Genomic DNA, 22,856 nt, shown 5'->3' with positions numbered 1-22,856 from the left:
ACAAAACACGAGGACGCGATGTAGTGTCCCTTCTCGTGTGATACTGTAATCTGTTGCCAGATAAGCGACCAAAAGCGATCAAAAGCGGCTGTGATTGTTTGCGAACGCATTACGACGTAGAAGTAACGGACTCCCACTAGAAGTAACACGTACAAGTAACCAGGAGAAGACAGGGGTTTTCCCCACAGGTTACCTCTGCCCCAGCTCTTCGAGACCCAATTTACTTCTAAAATTCGCAATTTCCTGTGTTACCTCTTCTTTTGAGCCGATGTTACTTCTAAATATACGTAACAACGGTCTAAAAGTAACAATAGAAGTAACTCAGGTAAGAGTGTATGCACATTTCTCAATCTTATTCTGAAAAATAACAACTTCGAATTTGACGGTAAGCACTACTTGCAAGTTCATGGCACGGCTATGGGTACAAAAATTGCACCTAACTATGCAAATATATTTATGGGAGCCATAGAGGAGGAATTTCTGTCTAAGCGCCTGAAGAAGCCCACGCTTTACAAGCGGTTCCTCGACGACATCTTCATGGTGTGGCCACATTCAGAAGATGACCTAATCACATTTATCAGCGACTTTAGCAAAGCGCATCCGGCCATCAAGTTCACCCATTCTTATTCCCCTTTAACTGTTAACTTTCTCGATGTCCAAGTAAAGTTAACCAACGGGGTTTTGACCACAAACCTGTTCCGTAAACCTACGGACTCTCAACAGTATCTAGCATTTAACAGTTGTCACCCGCGTCATACTAAACTTGCCATCCCTTACAGCCAAGCACTTCGATACAGGCGCATCTGTTCCAGTGACGACAGAAATCTAGCTCAACTTAGAGAAACATTCATCGGTCGTCAATTTCCACGTAGCTTAGTTGACGACGCTCTAAACAAAGCCCGCAAAGCAGATCGCAAAGCCCTGTTCGAAAGCCACAAACGCGTGTTAGATAATGGTTCCGTAAACCTCATCTTAACATTTAGCAGCAATATTCCAAGTTAACAATATACTGAACCGTCACCATAGTATCCTTCTCCAATCAGAGCGCATGGGACAAATTTTCCCTCAGCCACCGCGGGTAACCTACAGGCGCGCTCGCAACCTGCACGATAATCTAGTTAGCTCTAAGGTTAGCAAAGCAGCGTATCCAGGAGACGGCTGTCACCCGTGCGATGGTCGAAGGTGCCAAATATGCAAATTAATACAAAGCACCCAAGTACTTAAAAGTTATAATTCCAATTTTTCCGTCAAAATTAATGGTGACTCCGACTGTAATTTATCTAACGTCATTTGTGTCATTCAGTGCGGCATGTGTCAAGCACAATACGTAGGTCAGACTAAAACATCATTTCGGATCAGGTTCAACAACCACCGATCTGACGTTACCAAAAAGCCAAACCTCCCGGTCTCTCGCCATTTTAAACAACCAGGTCATTCACTAAATAACGTGTCACTTTTTATTCTCCAGTCAAATTTTAGCTCAGATCGGTGCAGGGAACAACGCGAATCTTATCTCATTTATAAATTCCAATCAACCATTAACGAAGATCTGGGAGCACTTTCAACGGCAAGAAATTTGGCCGCCTAGATGAGCTACACTTTCTTCCTTTTCGTTTCCCTTCTGTTTTTCTTTTTCTTTTTCAGCAAAGTTTGAAGCAGCGCTCACCCTGCCCGGAATTTTCCCCAAAGCGGACAGTGACCTACGGCGAATGACATCACCACCCGGACTTGACCTTCTGGAATATTCCCGAATCTGACTCACTGACAAACGCCTGTGGCGTGCCCGTACCGATTATGACGTCATGTAGCAAACCTATTTAAGACATGTGTAATCAGCTACGCATCTTTTGTCCTGACGAAGACAGTGCCACCACTGTCGAAACGTCGACCCCTTGCCCATTTTACTTTCTAACGTCTCCCCATGTAATAAACTAGTGTTTGTAACTTCCTAAAATCTGTTTCCGCGTCTTTTTTTGAACTTCTGTAAAACTTCGTGGCCGTTTGACAATCCTTTTACGTCACCCTATATATATATATATACATATAAGTGAAAAAAAAATAGCATAGGCTCTTTGACTGCACGTTGAACATATGTTTATAAGTCCGAAACGTCGCCACACCAGCACGTGACCTTCCGACGCCACTCGCTCAAACGTCGCCCACCTACGCATTGCTGATGAAGGCCCAATAAGGCCGAAACAGCTGTCCAATGCTGGTGTGGCGACGTTTGGGACTTATAAGCACATATCTACATATATATATATATATATATATATATATATATATATATGTTTGTAACTCAAACGTCGCCATGCCAGTCCTGGACAGCTGTTTCGGCCTTGTTGGGCCCCATCAACAGGACGCAGGCAGGCAACGTTTAAGTGGGTGGCGTCAGAAGGTTACGTAACAGGTGACCGGCTAGCTAATAGCTCCAGCTACCAGCTAGCTAATACCTAATAGCTCCGGCTATTTTTTTCATTTTATACTTCACTGGCTTTGCACTGGGCTTTCAGTGAGTGAGTTATCTCACCCTGACGGGAGGAATCACGTGTTACGTGACCTTCTGACGCCATCCACTCAAACGTTGCCTGCCTGCGTCCTGTTGATGAGGCCCAACAAGGCCGAAACAGCTGTCCAGAACTGGCATGGCGACGTTTGAGTTACAAACATATGCTATACGTGCAGCCAAAGAGCTCCGGCTATTTTTTTCATTTTATATATATATATATATATATATATCTTTACAATTTGATCGTGCACTCCCAGCCATGGACAGCTGTCTCGCTCTACTTGGAGCTCGTCAGCCTGGCGTAGGGAAGTGACACGATCTTGGGTCGGCACAACAGTGCGTCTCGGCGAGACGTCAGTGCTCCACGGTAACGACGCCACCTGTGGAGGCCGCAGTGCAAGCCAGCAAGTACATATATAAAGTAAAAAAAAAAATAGTCGAGGCTCTGTAGATGCATGTTGAGCATATGTTTAAAATTTGATCGTGCACTCCCAGCCAAGGACAGCTGTTTCGCTATACTTGGGGCTCGTCAGCCTGGCGTAGGGAAGTGACACGATCTTGGGTCGGCACAACAGTGCGTCTCGGCGAGACGTCAATGTTCCACGGTGACGACGCCACCTGTGGAGGCCGCAGTGCAAGCCAGCAAGTACATATAAAAAGTAAAAAAAATAGTCGAGGCTCTGTAGCTGCACGTTGAGCATATGTTTAAAATTTGATCGTGCACTCCCAGCCAAGGACAGCTGTTTCGCTCTACTTGGGGCTCGTCAGCCTGGCGTAGGGAAGTGACACGATCTTGGGTCGGCACAACAGTGCGTCTCGGCGAGACGTCAATGTTCCACGGTGACGACGCCACCTGTGGAGGCCGCAGTGCAAGCCAGCAAGTACATATAAAAAGTAAAAAAAATAGCCGAAGCTCTGTAGCTGCACGTTGAGCATATGTTTACAATTTGATCGTGCACTGCCAGCCGAGGACAAATTGTAAACATATGCTCAACGTGCAGCTACAGAGCTTCGGCTATTTGTCCTTTGTATATGTACTTGCTGGCTTGCACTGCAACCTCCACAGGTGGCGTCGTCACCGTGGAACATTGACGTCTCGCCGAGACGCACTGTTGTGCCGACCCAAGATCGTGTAACTTCCCTACGCCAGGCTGACGAGCTCCAAGTAGAGCGAAACAGCTGTCCTTGGCTGGGAGTGCACGATCAAATTGTAAACATATCCTCAACGTGCAGCTACAGAGCTTCGGCTATTTTTTTACTTTTTATATGTACTTGCTGGCTCGCACTGCGGCCTCCACAGGTGACGTCGTCACCGTGGAACATTGACGTCTCGCCGAGACGCACTGTTGTGCCGACCCAAGATCGTGTCACTTCCCTACGCCAGGCTGACGAGCTCCAAGTAGAGCGAAACAGCTGTCCTTGGCTGGGAGTGCACGATCAAATTGTAAACATATGCTCAACGTGCAGCTACAGAGCCTCGGCTATTTTTTTTTTTTTACTTTTTATATGTACTTGCTGGCTCGCACTGCAGCCTCCACAGGTGGCGTCGTCACCGTGGAACATTGACGTCTCGCCGAGACGCACTGTTGTGCCGACCCAAGATCGTGTCACTTCCCTACGCCAGGCTGACGATCTCCAAGTAGAGCGAAACAGCTGTCCTTGGCTGGGAGTGCACGATAAACTTGTAAACATATGCTCAACGTGCAGCTACAGAGCTTCGGCTATTTTTTTACTTTTTATATATATATAAATAAATATATATATATATATATAAATGTATAACTGAGTACAGATGGACGCGAAAACAAATAGACTACAAGTCATGAAGAGATTTGGGAGGCCGTATAAGGGTTAAAAACACTTGCTACTTTTATTACATTAATAATTAAAGGGGCGCTAGGAATAGATTTACAGTTAGGGGTCGACGTTTCGGCAGTCAGCGCTGTCCGCGCCAATAGTCCTGTTGAAGGCAGCGCTGACTGCCGAAACGTCGACCCCTAACTGTAAATCTATTCCTAGCGCCCCCTTAATTATTAATGTAATAAAAGTAGCAAGTGTTTTTAACCCTTATACGGCCTCCCAAGTCTCTTCATTACTTGTAGTCTATATATATATATATATATATTCTCCTGGCGAAGACAGTGCTGCCACTGTCGAAACGTCGACCATTCTTTTTTTAATCTATGTGTTTAAATATCCATTAAATAAATTAATTTTTGTTAACGTTCCTGTAAATTGTAGTCCAAGTCTTATTATTTCACTTTTATTCAACTTCGTCGCCGTCTGATATATTAACCTATTTGCCCTATATACAGGGTATCCCAGAAAACGTGTCATTGAATTATAAGAAAAAAACTACGCCTCCTAGAATCATGCGGTCAACAGCATTTGTTCTTGTTAGGTTTTTGCCACCTCCTAATGTGAATGTCATGTACTCCAAGTTTAATTATGTAAATATTTGCGAACTGAACTCGAAAATTTGCCAAGTAAAGGTCACTTTTTTACCCCACCAACATGAAGAGGGTGCTGAATTCACTCAAATTCATGATAATTCACACTCATATTCACGAGCTATCCCATCGGAAAAAATAGCCGAATATCATGCTTTTCGGAGCACTGGACCATAGCGCGCGATGACTTTTTGAGCGCAATCGCTCTCAGTGCGACGAAAGGAGGTTCCGAAGCCAGCCGACAAAGTGATAGTAGAAAAAATAACAGTTCCTAAAATTGGGAGAGGGAAAGCATTATCCCAGCAAAAGTCGGACGTGATAAGCCATGCCTGTTTTATCTCTTTCTGCGATGTCGGGGAGGGCTGGGTTTCCAACCTCCTTTCGTCGGACTGACAAAGACTGCGCTCAAAAATTCATCGTGCACTATTCTGTGCGACCTCCGTAGAGCATGATGTTCGGCTATTTTTTCCGATGGGATAGCTCCTGAATATCCCTGTCAATTGTCATTAATTTGACTAAATTAGACACGCTCTTTACATTGGTGGGTTAAAAAAGTAACCTTTACTTGGGCAAGTTTCGGACTTAAGCTCGCAAAAATTTACATAATCAAACTTACGTTGCACCACATTCACACGAGGAGGTGGCAAAAACTCAGTAAGAACAAATGCCATTGACCGCATGACTCTAGGTGGTGTAGTTTTTTTTTATTATAATTCAATGATACGTTTTCTGGGACACCCTGTATATATATATATAGGTGTGTGTGTGTGTGTGTATGTATGTTTACAAGTGAAGCGTAGCATAGTATATAGTACACAGGGTGTTTCACCTAAGATCATAAAAAATTCCAACTGGCGGCGTTCTCGTCCGAGGATTGCAGACTTTCGGCAATTACCTTGTCAGAACTTTGCCACCATTGAGGAAGGCTTTGGACAATTTGCAATCGCGGGAAATTTATTTTTTTCAATGGAACTTTTAAAATTGCCAAACGAACCTCACTTTTTTTACAGAAATATAAAGTCCTCCACGGATAACCACGGACTCAACAAAAACTATGCACAGTATCGCAACAGAATCAGTAAAAAAAAAAAAGTGAAAATGACACTTTAGCACCGCCTGCTTGATTTTTGCAAAATCGTGCGCGCGACAAGTGCGTCTAGAGGAGGAAGTGTCACCGCCTTCATTTGTTTTTCCTTCCTCTTGATAAGTCGGTTATTTTGTTTTCTTTGTGATATGTCGGTAGTCGCCACACTCTAAAAACAGAGCTTTGCCGCGTAGCACGCTGCGCGCCAACCATTGCCACGAATGATAGGGTTATCGCTTCGGATTCGAGGGGAGAAGGGGGCGTACGCCTTTTTGTGGCAATTTGGGTATATCGTATAGCACCAAAAAGGCGTACGCCTCCCTCTCTCCTCGAATCAAAATCGATAACCTCATCGTTCGCGACAATGATTGGCGGACTACGTGCTATGCGGTGAAGTTCTGTTTTTAGAGTGTAGGTCATTCCCCGTTAGATCTCAAGTATAAATGGGGCATAAATTAAGGGCAGCAGGTCCGGCTAAGGTTTTATGGATTATCATCACTCGGTGTCTCTTCCTTACCAATCTCACAGAGACGCCGGCACTTAGGATCACGTCGGTTCGGCCGAAGATGATTTTCACCTCCTCATATCTCAAATTAGACCTATATGATCCAAGGGGTACGGAAAGTAGAAACGAACGAGGAGAACAGGGGTCGAGGAGAGAGTCGTAGAATGTAGTGTTCTGAAGGTACACAGCATTATCCCCTGGATGCACCTGTCTGGGGGAAGGAATGACCGATCTGAGCACATCCAAGTAAACAGCACCTGGAAGAATTAAGGACGCGTCCCATAAGCGCATGAGCAAGACTAAGAGGGTGCATAAGAAAACATCAGGCAGCTAAGTTGGCACTTAGTAAATGCTGCAAAACCTTTCCTGTACGATGGCATCCGTGTCCCTACCAGTATCCGTATCCGATCAGGTCTCCTACCGATATCTGAAGATGTCGCGAGCACGGTGGAATCTGATTAAGATCGCTGTCTGCCTGTGCCATGCAGGCTAGTAACGATCGTAAAGACGCCGCACCAGGTAACACCCGTACGCGCTTACTCCGATGGTGGTATAGGAGAGAGAGGCTGTGTGCAGTGCCCATTGCGTTTGACTTCGGGCAGTCCAGGAGAACTACCCAGCACCGAAAAATGCGAGCATCTCTCCGTAGCCGTTATTGGGATGCTTCCTGTACCGCGGTAAGTGCCAGGAGGATTGGTGAAGTTACCCCATGCATGCCCAGCGGGAGATGCCACCACACATGATCCCCCTGTATGCCTACGAAGCGGGTGCCGTCTGTATGACGAGGCACAACATCATCAAGGTAACAATCGCGATCCTGATAAATTGGCATCATCACTGTGTAAGGCCTACGCATTGTTTCTGAAAATTGGAAAAGCGTTGTGGTACCTAGGTTGCTATGGTTTATCCAAGTATCTACTCTAAAAACAGAACTTCACCGCATAGCACGCTGTGCACAAACCATTGCCGCGAATGATAGGGTTGTCGCTTCTGATTCGAAGGGAGAGGTGGGCGTACGTCTTTTTGTGGCAATTTGGATATATGAAAATTGCCACAAAAAGGCGTACGCCCCCGTCTCTCTTCGAATCAGAAGCGATAACCCTATCATTCTTGGCAACGGTTGGCGCACAGCGTGCTATGCAATGAAGTTCTGTTTATAGAGTGTAGCATGGTGGCAGCCACGACCTCCGGAGTCGTCAGAGGTTTTCCTCTGAGTTGCTATGCATCAAGTACAGGACATGAAGCTTGCTGTTCTTCTACATATCTACCACCTGTTCACGTATTCAGAAGACAGGAAGGGATGTCTTCTTGCATTCCATGTAGTTGCCTTCCACAAAGCTACCCCTGAACACGGCCCGGGGCACATACAACCCCCAGATCCCCGCTGGACCGGCTATCGCTCCTTGAACCGACGTTGAACACTTCATTTAAAGGAATATGGAAAAGACTTGGAACACATACAGGGCGTTTCACCTAAAGTGATAAATTCTAACTAGCGACGTCCTGGCCTGAGGATTGTGCACTCTTAAAAAATAAAAATGAACTTCACCACATAGCGCGCTCCCAGCCAACTGTCATCTCGAATGCTATCATTATTTGCCCTGATTTGTTGAAAGCGGAAGGAGTACGGCATTTTGTGACGCTTATACTGTTCATAATCGTCACGAAAAGGCGTACGCCTCCCGTTTTCAACAAATCAGGACAGATAATGCGATAAATAAATAGATAAATAATGCAACGCAGCATATGTAATACCACCTGGTGTTGTGTGCTTGGATGATAATAATGCTCTTTGAATTCTACCATATTGAAAGGTTCAGTAAATGGACACTTGTCACCAGTATTTGCGTTTTTCAGCAGTTTCCTTGGTTTTCAGGAACTCCTTACTATGACATGAAAATGCTTTGAAAATGCTCACCAAGCATGCTGGCCTATTCTTCGAGGCTCTCAAAGACAGCTCCGTTAATTTTTAAAAGAGGAGGGGAAAAGTTGGCATATTCACCCTCGATTTTCTTCAGTGTGTCCCACACAAACTTTGACGATGTATTAGAATTTAAAGATTATATAGAGCTTTCCCAAGAGTCGCGCATAGCTCTTCGATGCGTCCAGCTTGCTTTTGCTCTGGCTTTTTTTTTTATGTAACCGAACTCTGGTACCTTCTAAAGATCCTGAGGATCATGCTCGAATTTCCTCATTTCCAGTCTTTTCATATTCCTTTGCCACCAAGGTTCTGGGCATTTCGTGAGGCGACCGGAAGCTTGTGGGATGATCTCCGTGGCAGAGCTAATTATGATGTGTGGTAAGGGTATTTGCTTCGTCAGCAGCTACCAGTCATTGAAAGGTGGAAGTCATGAGACGTGCTCTTGCTGGTTGGTTTAAAGACTACCGGGAAGCGGTCGATACCACAAGGGTTGCTGTCGACTACCCAGCTAAATATGGCAGGCAGTGGTATTCACGGCGTCCACGTTGGTCATTGGTACACTAATGACCTGCGATGCTGAATCAGTATAGGTAAATATGTTCGTAACCACACGGAGGACGAAGGCTCCGCGTGGTGGTTGCCAATATCGAACGAGAATAGGTTGAACGGTGCTGGGCTTTCACCAACCAACATCATGCAAATTCTGGCGGGTGCACCCACCACAGTGCACACATAATATTTGATAGCTTTAGCAAATTACTACGCCACGAGTCAGCAGTATCAATAATCGCATCCAATTATGTGAAAAAAAGCAATGTGTGTACTTGATACTTTACCAGAGTCCCTTGGGAGCTTCAGTCGGTCGGCAAGGGCGTGAAGGTTCAGATTTGCGCACAGACTCAAGTCAATCCTCACAACATCGCCAGCTGCGACTGTCCTTAATGCTGTCGCGGAAATTGCTTTTAGAGCACGATTGACTTCTTTCCTGCAAAAAATATTTGGCCACTTTTTCACATTATGGATGTATATGTGCCTGGCACTCTTGATGGTTCGTGTGCTGACAACGACGGCCTGCCACTACTGGGTTGCAAGTCCGAAACACTTATATTTATAGCTGCTTACCTCAAATTATGATGAAGCTGATGAAGGAATGTGGGTTCGGTGGCGGTGTCAATTTCAGGGATGGGACAATCTACTATATGTTAGCCACAGGGACACATGTGTTTGATGGGAGTATATAGCATCATGTTAGATTGAGTGTGGTTTACTACCACAACATAAAGGGTTATGACAATGAAAAAACGGCTAGGAAGCAAGCGAGCTGGTGAAGATGATGCATAATGTAAAACCCCGAGACTAGGGAACACGAAAGGACAGACACAAACACGAAGTCTCAAACACAGCTAAAAATTTTACTTCACATACAAGAATTATATACAACCAGAGGGAAGGGAACAACCAGTTGAGGACAAAAAGGGGGACAAGAAGTCTGCTCAAGGCCGGACCGAGGATTACGGATGGGTTGCTGACACAGTTCCCACAATAGGTTATGCATAGGGTCTCTCTCAAAAGTCTTCTGCGGGGGTCCAATTCAGAAGCCTTTACAATTGTTTCATCCCATAGAGGGAAGTAATCTGAGCATTCTTCCAAATACCTGGCAATTTCGGAGTTTGAGGCTTTATTTTTTACTTTTAATGAATGCTCTCTCAAACGATCATTTAAGCAACGCTTTGTCTGGCCAATATAACAGAAACCACAAGCTAGGGATATCTGATAAACAACATTTGAACAACAGGGGACGAATTTGTTCCGGTAATTCTTACAGGTGACTTCAGGTTTCGCGAAAGGCGTTAGGCGATCAAGACGGAAGTTGTTCCTGAAAACAAGGCTGACTTGAAATTTCTTCGCGACGGCCAACAAGTTGTGAGACACCTTGTGAGACGGTAATACAACACGTTTGGAAACAGAAGGCTTAGTTTCATGCGAACGAGGAAGCAAGGTGTTTAACCTTGCATAACCTCTTAACCTCTTGCATAACCTCTTGTGGGAACTGTGCATAACCTCTTGTAGGAACTGTGTCAGCAACCCATCCGTAATCCTCGGTCCGGCCTTGAGCAGACTTCTTGTTCCCCTGTTTTGTCCTCAACTGGTTGTTCCCTTCCCTCTGGTTGTATATAATTCTTGTATGTGAAGTAAAATTTTCAGCTGTGTTTGAGACTTCGTGTTTGTGTCTGTCCTTTCGTGTTCCCTAGTCTCGTGGTTTTACATTATGCATATGCATAAAGGGTTAGTAGAAGAAGCGCGTTGGCGTAGGACTCGAGGGGAACCGACGAACACGAGAAAAAGAGCATAATGATGACGAGATGGTCATTGTCTAGGCGCTACGTCCCCCCCCCCCCCATCTGGCCACAAGCAATTTTCCCAACTGAGGAAATCGGCCCTGTCAACTACGACTGTCGACGGTCCAATCGAGAGACGTTGTATATTTGCCAACGTTAAGTATGAGAAAATGTCTCGTAACATCGCTAAGTATCTAATCTTGCCATGCTTGTTCGCTAATGATAGCTTCTGATTTGCGCAATGTGCATTATTCAAAAACCAGGTTCAGTTGAACGTTTTCAGGCGGTCTTACGAACACGTTAAAATTAGGACCAGTTTCATCTTTTCGTCTTAGCGGCACCATTACTGTAGTGTCATTATCCGGATCGTGCAGCATCAAGATCTATTTTGGAGCCTCATACTTCATCTGGGCCTTGCGTGAATCCTAGCAATAGAGGTCAATAGACATAGCAACCTACCAGGGTTAATGTATCGTCCTCGACGGTCCAGTGAAATGGAGTACATACCCTTCGTGGTGTTGTACGTACCTTCCTGTCGCAATTTGACAGTTCAGCAACCCTCTGTCAGTCTTGGAAGTTCCAACGAGAACAGGCTCTCCAAGGTGCGATCCCAAGACGTACATGTCCGCTTGGAAGCTAAGGAATAAACAGTTGTGAGCAGCTAGGTGTGTGTAGGTGCTGGCTTGTAAGGGCGGGAGCTTACTGCACGTTAATATTTTACTCAACGATAACCATGACTTCTCTTCTCCTTCGTGCTCCAGGAACGGCTGCTGCTCGTTTGTGTTTTCACATATTGAGGTGATTTTTTGTGCAGTGCTCTCTGTTCCCAGATTGGCAACGCATAAGTTGTGTCCACACATTTAATCAGCGCAGCATCCATACTACCAGAGGCCACCAGACAGAGTACAGCTGACATGTTTCACGGACGTTGTAGATATAGAAGAGAGACACTACGGTGAAATTCACACCAGAACGAGAATCTCGGTGAGGTATGTATTCTTACAACTCCGTCAGTATTAGCAGAGGAGCAAAATAACTTGATGTATACCTTGAAACTAACCTAAACTTGTATGCATGTAACAAACAAAAATGTTGAAAACGACGTTTGCGACAGCGACTGGGTTGCTTATTTGTCCACCAATCGCAGAGTTTCGTTATAGATATGTGCACCCACCCGCTCGCGTCTGTTTCCTGTCCGATCTATCCGTTATTTTGCTCCTTTTATAAATTAAGAACTCTGCTGTGGGCACAGGTTGTTCCCCGCAGACACAGCAACTCGAAAACGGGGAAGGTATTGAATTCAGGCGTACTGCACATAAAAGCGAGTATGCAACTGCCAGAGCGGCGATATACACTACTCTGCAAGGCGGGACAGTCTGTTGCTGGTCTATGTGTAACATTCGCCGAACTTCCAGTATAGACCACGCGTAGTGTGACGAACTCCTCTATCGTGCATGTCACTACGAAAGCTTAGAGATGTACTTTAAACCCTTCAGAGTTCACATATACTATGACAGCAGCCTTAGCTATGAATACGTTCAAGGGCCTCAATCTTTTCCCTCCCCCTTGTATAATAAACACTCCCTCCTCAATCCGATTCCCTGTGTTCAAATGCTGATTGCAACAAACGTGGAAATTGAGGCATCCGCGGACACTAACACAGACGCAGGTTGTTTTTAGGATGTTATTAGGGTGTGGTTCAAATTTACACGCATGAAACACCCTTGTAGTTTGACAAGGGTGTAGCGAAGGGTGTAACTGAAAAAAGTGGGGTGTTATCCGCAAATTACACACTTTTTACACCCAAAAGGCAGCAGCACCCAAAATGATGTAAAAACCTTTTATTATTTGTGTGTTATTTTTGTGTTATTTGTGTATTAATATTACTATTTTGGGTGAAAACGTTTTTACACTTCAAAAGGGTGTAAAAGGTTTACTGTGTATCATCCGAAATTCGTGTCAAACGAATTACACAAAAATAAAAATGAGGCAAGAAAATAGACAATGACTCTTCATTTTCCATTACTGTCAGTGAACGAGGTCGGTCGTAACGCTTCTGTGTCTCCATTTTTGGCCAATGCTGCCCAAATTCGCGAGATGATTCAAAAGACCCAGCACGTGTTTTCCACCCGCAAGTCGCGCCACAGTGTTCTAAAGCGAGCTTCTCCTAAAGCACGCAGGCGTTAGGTGAAGCTGACTTGCGGAATGGCGACACGTAATGTTGCCTGAACTTTGAAAGATGAAAGTCACTGAAAAGGTTAGCCAGCTGTAGGGATCGAACCCACATGTCCTGATATCTTCCCTCCACGTGTTCTGGTCGCTGTTTTCTGCCTGTGCGATGTCACACAGCTTCGCGGTCTATTGTTGCGAGGGGGTAAAAAGGTCAAAACAGAAATAAGGTGAGAAGGTTGCGGGCAGTGTAATCCCTTTGATCTTATCTTCTCCACCACCACCACCAAAGCCAGAGTCATTGCTTGCATTGCGCAAAATGACGTAAGGAAGTTCATGTTTAGGCTGGTGAGCATTTCCCTCCCTTTTCGAAAGAAGGAGCAGCATGACTCACACGCTCTCGTGTGACGGGGGGACGACCTCTGTCGCATCCTCGGCTCGTTCCTATCATCAGTAAAAGCAAGATAACGCGTTCGAATCATCCGAACTCTAAAACACGGGAAGAATAGGCACTCCGGCCGGGAGCGGAAATGAATTCGTATCCAGGGCTCGGAACCATTATTTTTTGGGGTTCGGTTCAAGTTCCGGTTCAAGGTTATCGGTTCGGTTCGGGCTCAGCGCAACCAAAATAACGGTTTGAATCGATATTAATCCGCTCGAACCGGTTTACGTGTGTCAGCGTACCACATGTGGGACGTTTGACGATGGCTTGCTCCTCCTTCCTTCCTCTTACTCCCTCGCCTCTACACTTGATAGGTACAAAGAACTATGCGTTCGCAGAAGATCATCCTTTACTGAACCGAAAAGTGCTGGGAAATGGCGTACAACATAACTCCATTGCAAAAGACTATCGCCAATTTCTAAAGGAAAAAGAGAAAGAAAGCGGTCACATGGCAGATAGAGTATCCTAGAGTCCCATGCGCAGGCCGGCACTGTGCTCCCCGTTAAAAAGAGGGGGAGAGGTCGCTCCTGTGTTTTCTTACTCCATGCTCTGGACCATACGCAAATGTCTGACCCATGGTCGCTAGAGGTCTGCGTTGCTTGTGGATGTCACTGTGAACTATTAAAATTTACGTCGCCTTCACAATGCGACGCTGAATGAAAGGAAGCAGCCGAGGCAACAGCGCAAAGTGTAGCTGTTGTGCAGTACTTCTTTTTTTTTTCTTCTTTTGTACACTTCGAGTCACAGAAATGTACAGGGATGTCGTGAACCTTTTGTAGGTGAGGCTGTATGAGATGCATGGACTCACCACTTTTTGGTTTATTGATTTGTCCGCTCTGTGAATTCGGCAAGATTCCGAGCGATGCAGGGAGCTGGTACGCGGCAGTCAAGTTTGGAGGTATAGGCGTTTTTAGTGTCTGGCGAACCGGTTACCGCATCATATTTTCGCGGTTCAGTTCCGGTTCGTTCAAGGGGAGAGAAAAAATGTTTACGGTTCGGTTCAGGTTCGGTTCGGCAGAAAATAACGGTTTTTTGCGGTTTTCGGTTATTGTTCAGTTCCGGTTTCGACCCCTGTTCGTATCATCCCGAAATTCGTATCGTCCGTGAGCGTATCACCGAGATTCTACCGTAATTACATTTCCCGATGTGGAAATCTCTTTGGTCACTATTAAGAGTTTTTAAGGTCATTCGTTTCATTTCATTTTCCATTTTCATTTGTCAATTGTAGCACAGAAAAGAAAAGAAGAATGAGAAGTTGGCCGAAAAGGTGCTAAAAGCCTCTTGAGAAGGGCACAAACTCCTAAAAGGTACCCATACCCACACCACCATATATGCTAATGACATTTGCATATGGACTTGTGCCGTGCGGCGGGATACCATACAACGCCGCCTGCCATCTGCTCTGGACGCTACTGTGTCATGGAGGAGGAGGAGGAGGAGGGAGGAGGAGTGTGGTTGGGAGGAACCGAGAGGTCTGCCTGCCTGATTAGGCGACATGTTTATCGGGAAGGGAAAGGTGGTGGAGAGGAGGAGAGGAAAGGGTGAAGTGGAAGACCGAGCGGAATCCGCTCAGGGGGAGGATAGCTGCGTCCATGGGCCGACTTCAGGGGAACTGTGCCGGCATACGCCTATTACACATCTGAGGGAAACCCAGGAAAAACCCCAGACTGCACAGCCGGCCCGCGGATTCGAACCGCGGACCTCCCAGTCTCCAAGCGCACGCGTTACCGCTGCGTTACCGGTATCCCAAAGGGCTATGGCATTCACGCGGCGCTCGCTCTGCATCTACTCACTCTTCTTGACAGGATCAAGACTGCCGGTTGTTCCCTGGCGCAAGTACCTTGGTGTTACCATTGATCGGGGTCTAACATAGTCTTGACAGATTACTGCCCTCTGTGCCACCACAGGGGGGGGGGGGGTATGTTTAATAGAGTGAGAAACGGAAATGTCAGCCAGGCTATTGCCAGCTTGCTATTCCGAGAAAGAAAAGAAAGAAGAGAAAGGAAAAGAGGAAGAGGAAAAGAAATAAAAGAAAGGCTCTTATACTAACGTGGTACGCCTCCTCTGTGGGTCCTCTCGGGGTCCTTCTTGCACCGACCTCCTCCAAGTACACAACTATCTTATATTGGCACTTTACGCTACTGCTTGCCTGTTTTGCACGGTATTTCCCCCTTCAAGGTACGGAAACTGCTTAATTTTCAAGCTCGTAGCCTGCGCACATGCTACGGAGTCTCGAAGACCACAGAAACCTTCTCTGATATCACAGAAGCGCGCGTTCCTTCCGTGCTTAACATCTGGGACACGGCACCCCTCCAAACTTACACACGCTGTCTTATATGGCACCACCTTCGTGATGTTACGCAGCATTGCTTCTGCGTATGGCCAAGCTGTTCTGCGCCTACAAGGGCAAATCCCAGAATTGCATACCTTAGCCTCCTATACGGAGCCGCTATGGACCTTAAGTCTATCCCCCGTGCACACGTCCGTTCCTGGTCTTCCGAAAAAGAGCCATGTCTCAGCTGTTGTGGCATGCCCATGTGGCTGCACTCGAATCGAATGGAGATTTACACTGACGGCTGAGTGGCATCCGATGGATCATCGCCTGCATTTTATATTCCTGAGGAGGCATACGAGCGAGGTTACAAGCTGCTTGCTGCGCTCTCATCAGCCGAAGCACAAGTCTTAGCTACCTTATCTGCTCTGCGGTACATCTCTTCGTCGACACCAGGAGCGTGGACTATTCCTTCGGGTAGTAAGACATCCTTGGAGGCCTTGCATCGTATTCGCCCAAAGTTATCAACGATAACTACACTAAGATCCTTTGCCTATACGCCATACTGTCGTCTCTAGGCCACAGTATGTGGCTGGAGCGGATTCCGGGCCACATTGGTATCACGGGGAATGCAATCGCCCTGCGGCCAGGTCTGGTCGTGCAGCTGGGTCTGTGACTTCTGTCCTGCTTACCCCGTTTGTCTGCCGCTGGCCATTCTCCGTTACTGCACAAATTGCTCTCAGGCCATTTTTCTAAGACGCTGCCACGACTCTCCGTTACTGCAGAAACTGCTCTCAGGCCATTTTTCTAAGACGCTGCCAAGACGAACTCTTTTCTACGCTCGATTGATCCTACGATGACCCACACACTAGTAGGCCGCTACCCCAGGGAGGAAGAGTCCTTGCTCCACAGGCTTCGACTGAATGTGGCGCGGACTCCACTGTTCGCCTCAAGATTTTGAACTTTTCCCTAGCTACGCTGCTAGGCCTCACGCAACATAGTCAGGTGGCAAAGGCACTGGTTCAGTTCCTGTGGATCTGTGACCTTCTGGGTGAACAGTGATCAATTTCCCGTTTGTTTTTGTCTTTGTTTGTCTTCTCTTTCTTTCATCATTTCTTTCCTGGGAATAGCAAGCCGCAGGCTAACCTTTCCCTCCTATTTTTAATATAATAAACATGTCCCCATCCCCCCAAAAGGTTTCACTGGCACGTCAACGATAGTACAGATGACAAATGGAAAAATACAAGGCACTCACGAAATGACTGTACTTAGTAATGCTAACAGCACACGACGAAAACGCGCTGTATAAATAGCTTTACGAGATTAACACCTGTAATGCACTCACAGATAGATGAGTTATATTTGCACCGCTCGCATATTAACTGTTTAAAATCCCGGGAAGAACACGAGGTAGAAGCTGATTTCCGTAGCTTGTTCTTGAAGTGGAAATCTTCCATTGCTCAGTATGCCGGGTACGTTGAGTTGGGTGGTTGTCCAATAAAAATAAGGACAACATTATAGTGTCATCCTGTTTCTTAGGTAACACATCAGTAAAAATGTTGAGACTAGGAAAAAGAGCTCCAGTGTGGCTGTCACGGGGAACATCAGCTATAATTCCGACTGCCCATTTTCGTACATTTTCGTATAATTTGTTTATATTATTTTGACCTGTGGCACCCCAAACCAAGAAGCAATAACGTAGGACCGAAAACATTAGAGAATTGTATATAAACATTTTGGCATTTCTCGACAAAGTTTGGCGGAGGTGACTCTCTTCCACACAGCATTGCTCAAGTTCGAAGAAGAAACACAATATGTTGATGCAGGTGTTTCAAAAAGAATACTAGACTTTCTCGGCTTTGCTTCGTGTTCGCTACTCCGTTCGTTTAGACACCTGTACCCACATTCCTAAAACCGCAGGTCAAGTTTCATACACCACATTTCTTTGACAAATCACAGAAAATGTTATATGATTTTTACAGGGAATGAGGATGTTAAAAGGCGTAAAGCGATCCAAACAGAAACCGTTAGAGAAGGAAAATTGCACATTGTATTTGTTTTGCTACTGCCTCGAGGTTGTGAGAGATATAATGAAAATGCGGAATCACAACGACGGATGGGCCGGTGGTCAGGTGTACAAGACAACTTGACGGTGAAAGAAACTTAAAATACGATATACCGCGCCATTTGATAACTGAAATCCATTGGGACCCGCTTTCGTCCAGCGCTTCATCAGGGCCCACAGAAACGACATCTCGATGGCAACATGACTTTTTGAGCGCATTAGAGAGCAGAGGAAGTGCCCCTTTTTGGTTCTTGGCTTACGAGACTGTCAAGGTAGACAAAGGAGGTATGCACGGCCGTAAACGTAATTATGAAGTCTTATACACCAGACAGCTGGGAATCTCATTTCCCTCGGCTCCCAGCTCCTTGAGTATATACTCTTGTTTATGGATGAAGTGTTTGAGACTCGTGTTGTGTTGCCTTTTGTGTTCCTCAGTCTCACGGTGGATGTCCGTCACCACCAGATCCCGCGCGTTCTCGTCCTTTTATCTAAAAGCTATTCAGATCACGGTGGCTCGGGGGCAGTGCAGGCGTATCGTGTTCCAACTGCCCCTAAAGTTACGCAGTTTTATATATATAGTTAGCAGGATTTATAACGCCACCTACACTAAGCACACTAAGGAAGCCCTGAGCGCTAGTCGACGTAACGTGTAACTGACGCTTCCCAAGGATGGAGTCAATCCATCACAGCCACAAATTGAGCGGGTGTAGCTCGGCGAAGGTACCACAGCCTATTGCACAACCATTCGTAGTCAGACAAAGCTACCTGTGTTTGAAATTGATTGCGTGGATTGGGGGCTGAAGCTGCTGATATCAGGTCTTTAAAGGTTCAAGTAGCTGAGTGGACCCACATTAGGTGGGCATCTTTTGTTCTAAGTACCGTACGCTAATTGGCGTTGCTCGGGCCGATGCAATTGGGGAGTTCACGTAACGTGACCTTTACAGCATTATCCTTTGTGTCTGTTTAAATCGTTGCACCCCGTTTTTTATGTATTTCATCCCGATGGTCATGCCCTTCTACTCCCAGAATGTAAATATTCAGCTGAATGACAAACTTCAGTCGCAGTAGACGCGAGGAGTGATTTACGCATCCTGACATAGGGCACAGGAACGGCCATTGAAACACAACGTGTTGTGTCTTTTCATGTCGCCATATTTCCGCTCCGCCAATCGATGCCGCGTTCAAGTTAAAGGTATTGAAAAGCAGCTGAGGTCAAACGTCATTTGGCGTGGCTATTCAATAGTCCAAGCAATCAGTGCAAAAGCGGCGCAGATTTCATTCCAATCGGCGGTGCAGTTAATTAGAAATTTAAAATTAAATATTACGGGCAACTCTGTATTTGGTATTCGGAAGGTATCCGTACTACCTGCCGCGTACGGCGGCAACTACGTTGCATGCGTACAACATTGGGCGCGATAATAACGATCCACCATAGAATCCGTCGCAGCAATCCAGACAAGGGTCCACATGTGCGCATAAACTAACTGAACAAATACTGAGCAACTTAAATGTGGCAGCCGTTGAAAAAGGCAGACAGTGTCCAATTTTCTTTTTTGTCCACTGTGTGTTTCAGCCTCAGAACCATTATTGCTTTCCGTCATGGCAATCAATATGTGATTTCTCGCCACTCGGAAGACTGCATCGATGACTTGTTACGGACTACGCGATGGGGAGTGGATGCATTCTGACGGAGTTCTTTAAAAACTACATCCACTCTACAACTGCATATGACGCATGTGACTCAGGTGTGGCTGCGGTAACTGCAAAGATATAGAAACAGACTTCAAGTGTCTGTGCTTTTGAGGGTTTCCAGAAATCGTCGTGAAGCAGCCCATAAACTTGCAATACTGGCCTGTGGATGTCGACTTTATATAAAACTGTGTGTCGGCAGCGTGAACTGGTACGCTATAAATAGTGCCTGGACTGCACATGTGATGTACAGGCTGAGGTCATAGTCGTGAATTTGTATGATGTACGTTTTCAAAATCAGTCTGCCTTTCTTATACTGAAACCGCTTCAATTCAACAATTTTGTGGAAGTGTTGCATTGCTTCTTCTAGCCACAGCAGCTAGGCAGAGAGGGTGCAGTACGTAGAAAATACAGCAATTTGGCGCTTGAGCGTGTGTAGTGAATCGCAAAATTCAGCATAACAGCAACCAAAGCAAAATGTGACAAGACAGTTAAACAAAGAAACGCAAGAAGCTGAGCATTCATTAACAAAAATGAAATTATAAAATGCTTTCCCTGGGTTTTCCGAAGACTTTCCAGACCAATGTCGGCACAGTTCTGTCCGAAGTAGGCCCAGGATGCATACTAACCCCTCTGCCCCCCCCCTCCTTCCTGCTGTCCTCTTTCCATCTGTCTATATATGTACGCCGCTCATAGCCACAGTTGCTTCGCAGTTTAAAAAATAAATAAATATTGAAACTGGATCAACCAGTGATGCGACTACACTGTTGTCATCTCAGAGGGTGTACCTCACAAGCTTATAGGTAATGTCCAAGCATCAGCCACTTACCAGATTTTTTTCTGAGACTTAAGCATGCACATACCCCCCTCCCAAGGACAATAGTGGTATCTCTCCACCATGGCAACACATCCAGTGAGGGGTAGCTTTGCCTTGGTCTTAAGGATCCAAACAATCATTCAACGACAGTACAATGTTCTACTGAAAAATCCTTACATTTCCTTTATTCTATACATTTATTGAAGTACATCTGCTCATCACAGTTACAGGGAATCATTACGTAACATATGAATAGCTTTCAATCGCATTTCACGTATAACGAGGATATAAGCAGCTCAGGGCTGCGGAAATACAATATTGCAAAAGTTAATGTATGAACGATGATTCGAATGCTCCTTCCCAGTCATGAACAACAGACATTGCACAACCAGAGGGTAAACAATAGAGGGTATGCAAAATAAAGGTGCTGACAGCTGCCACATTTGCAATGCTTCCTCACCAACCATGTGATCTGAGTCATTGCCATGACAGGTTTCTGTGACTTAAAACGATGTCTGAAACATGTAAAAAATCATTGTGGTATACAGAGAAAACTTGGTTGGACACAACAAAGTCCCGATGAAAAAGAGAGGCAGCTCAGATGAATTCAAACAACTCGAGGAAAAGTGGTACAGACACCAGGAATAGGACCTGGGTCTTCCCATTTTCGGTCAGACACGCTAACGGTCACACCACATAAGCATCCGCTTACATGTTTTATGTCGTCCCTAATTGTGGTCTGCCTCAGCCGTATCCCAAACCAATAATAATTAGATTGACACGTAAGGTGAGTCAGCCCATTTGTGTGGAGACATGCTACGTGTGTTGTAAGGTAGGACTGGGAAACTGAGTAGTGGGTGCACCATTACAATTCTGAAAAACAGGAGCCCAAATTGCGGAAAGTACTCTACACCCTAAGAATTAAGGTTTATTCACTGATGGAGCAGTCTCATTTTCCGCATAGCAATGCCCAGTAGAGCTAGAAACACATTCTGAAAACCTGCAGTGACCAAGGCTGTCTAAGTAATGGCACGACCCATGAAGGCCTACATTATTGAGGTGTAATCTTTCCAGTGGTAGAAATTTCCATGTAGAGCTAAATTTGTGACACTGTAAACTATAATTCGGTGATACCTTTTACAGCATTCTATGTGTAAATAGTTTGTTGCATATGTGTCTCCTTTTCCTTTCATGGATGTTGCAGTTGCTGGATGCTTGTCCGTTCTAATGCAGTAGAGACCTCAACACATTTGGGGCCTTTGAAGATGAGACAATTGATGTTCTGAGCCGGGAACACACAGAAAAGACGAATGCATACAAAGCCTCAAGTGCCTAAGAAATACATGATGAACGATGGAAGTCACTGAAAAGTTTAGCCAGCTGTAGGACCCGAACCCGCATCTTCTGGATTACCGGTTGTGGGTTCGAGTCCTATCACTCTAAAAAATAAAACTCCTTTTTAGGTGTAATTGGGGTGTATTTGGGGCGTATCAGTTGCTTTACTCCCTTATTACACCCCCAAGAAAAAGAATACACCCTGTTTTTGGTCTGAAAGGGGTGTAATATGTGGATGTCCCGCTCTGCAGGGTGTAATTTCGAGAATTGGTGTGAAAAAGGTGAAGTGGCCATCAAATTTCTAATGCTTCGCTACGGCAGGTCTGGCAACAGTGTGCTGTTTACTCTGTGTTCTCCAGCTATGGCGGTTGGGAGTTAGTTGTTGCGTGTTCGTTGGGGAGGTCATTTGGTGAACTACAGGTCCTTTGACCATCTGAGTTTAGTATGACACTGCAAGGATTATGGTTCCGGGTGTCGAACGGATGCAAGCAACAGATGCGCCGTGCCCATCGGGTCGAGTAACTTGTCCGAGCGTCTCGCTGCAGCGTGCTGTTTGGTAAGTGTTGTCGGTGTATTTTGTCTTGTCTGGTTGATTGAGGTGCCTTTGAAACGGGTATTTTGAGATTATGTTTGAACCTTAAGTGGAATGCGCGGATTAGATCAGAGAACAGTGCGCGTTGTAACGGTCACATGTGGCCGTTAGGCAGAGTCAAGGGGTATACGTAACAATCGATGTTGGTGCAATTTGTGGTAGCAAGTAAAGCAGCCTGCAAGAGTCAACAACTCAAGAGGCAAGAGGAAGCGGGCAATGAAACCACAAGGCCACAACCCTCTGATTTCCGGTCAGATGTGCTGAGTCAATGGCTGTGCGCGTCTTCTGAACCAGGCCCTGGCAAGTTTGTGTGTCGGCGATGTCAGAATGGTGTAATTTGTAATACACTTGACCAGAAATCAGAGAGGTATGGGTTCGGGTGTCGCTACCGACACTTCGCTCACTCTTTACCGATCGCAGCTTTGTAGGGACATTGGTCTTTTAACTACACTATGATTGTGTGCTTCTTAATTTCTACGTTATTTTAGTATAATCGTCTGATTTTTAACTACTCACAATAGTACCATGGTTTTGGCATATTATAGCTTGAGTTGCTTTTGCGCCAATAAAATTCAATCATTATAACCATTTATCGATCGCCTTACTTTCTATCTTGAGCTGCTTGCGTGTTGGCGAGGGCTGTGTTTGCGTATACTCATAATTATTC

The 22,856-nt window shown here is 45.6% G+C and overlaps 1 protein-coding gene across 1 annotated transcript in view; it reads right to left on the bottom strand.

The window, feature by feature from the left end:
• The window catches only part of LOC135386976 (uncharacterized), a 63,047-nt gene that overhangs the window by 20,031 nt on the left and 20,160 nt on the right, over window positions 1-22,856 (bottom strand). Inside the window, exons 3-5 of the mRNA XM_064616434.1 lie at window positions 11,337-11,444; window positions 9,306-9,454; window positions 6,561-6,805 (exon numbers count right to left, since the gene is read on the bottom strand). Of these exons, the coding sequence (XP_064472504.1) occupies window positions 6,561-6,805; window positions 9,306-9,454; window positions 11,337-11,444 (502 nt within the window). The remainder of the gene's footprint in view (window positions 1-6,560; window positions 6,806-9,305; window positions 9,455-11,336; window positions 11,445-22,856) is intronic.

Source organism: Ornithodoros turicata, chromosome 3, assembly GCF_037126465.1.
Source record: "Ornithodoros turicata isolate Travis chromosome 3, ASM3712646v1, whole genome shotgun sequence".
NCBI classification, from domain to species: Eukaryota; Metazoa; Arthropoda; class Arachnida; order Ixodida; family Argasidae; genus Ornithodoros; species Ornithodoros turicata.
This window is presented reverse-complemented; position numbering and strand designations above follow the sequence as displayed.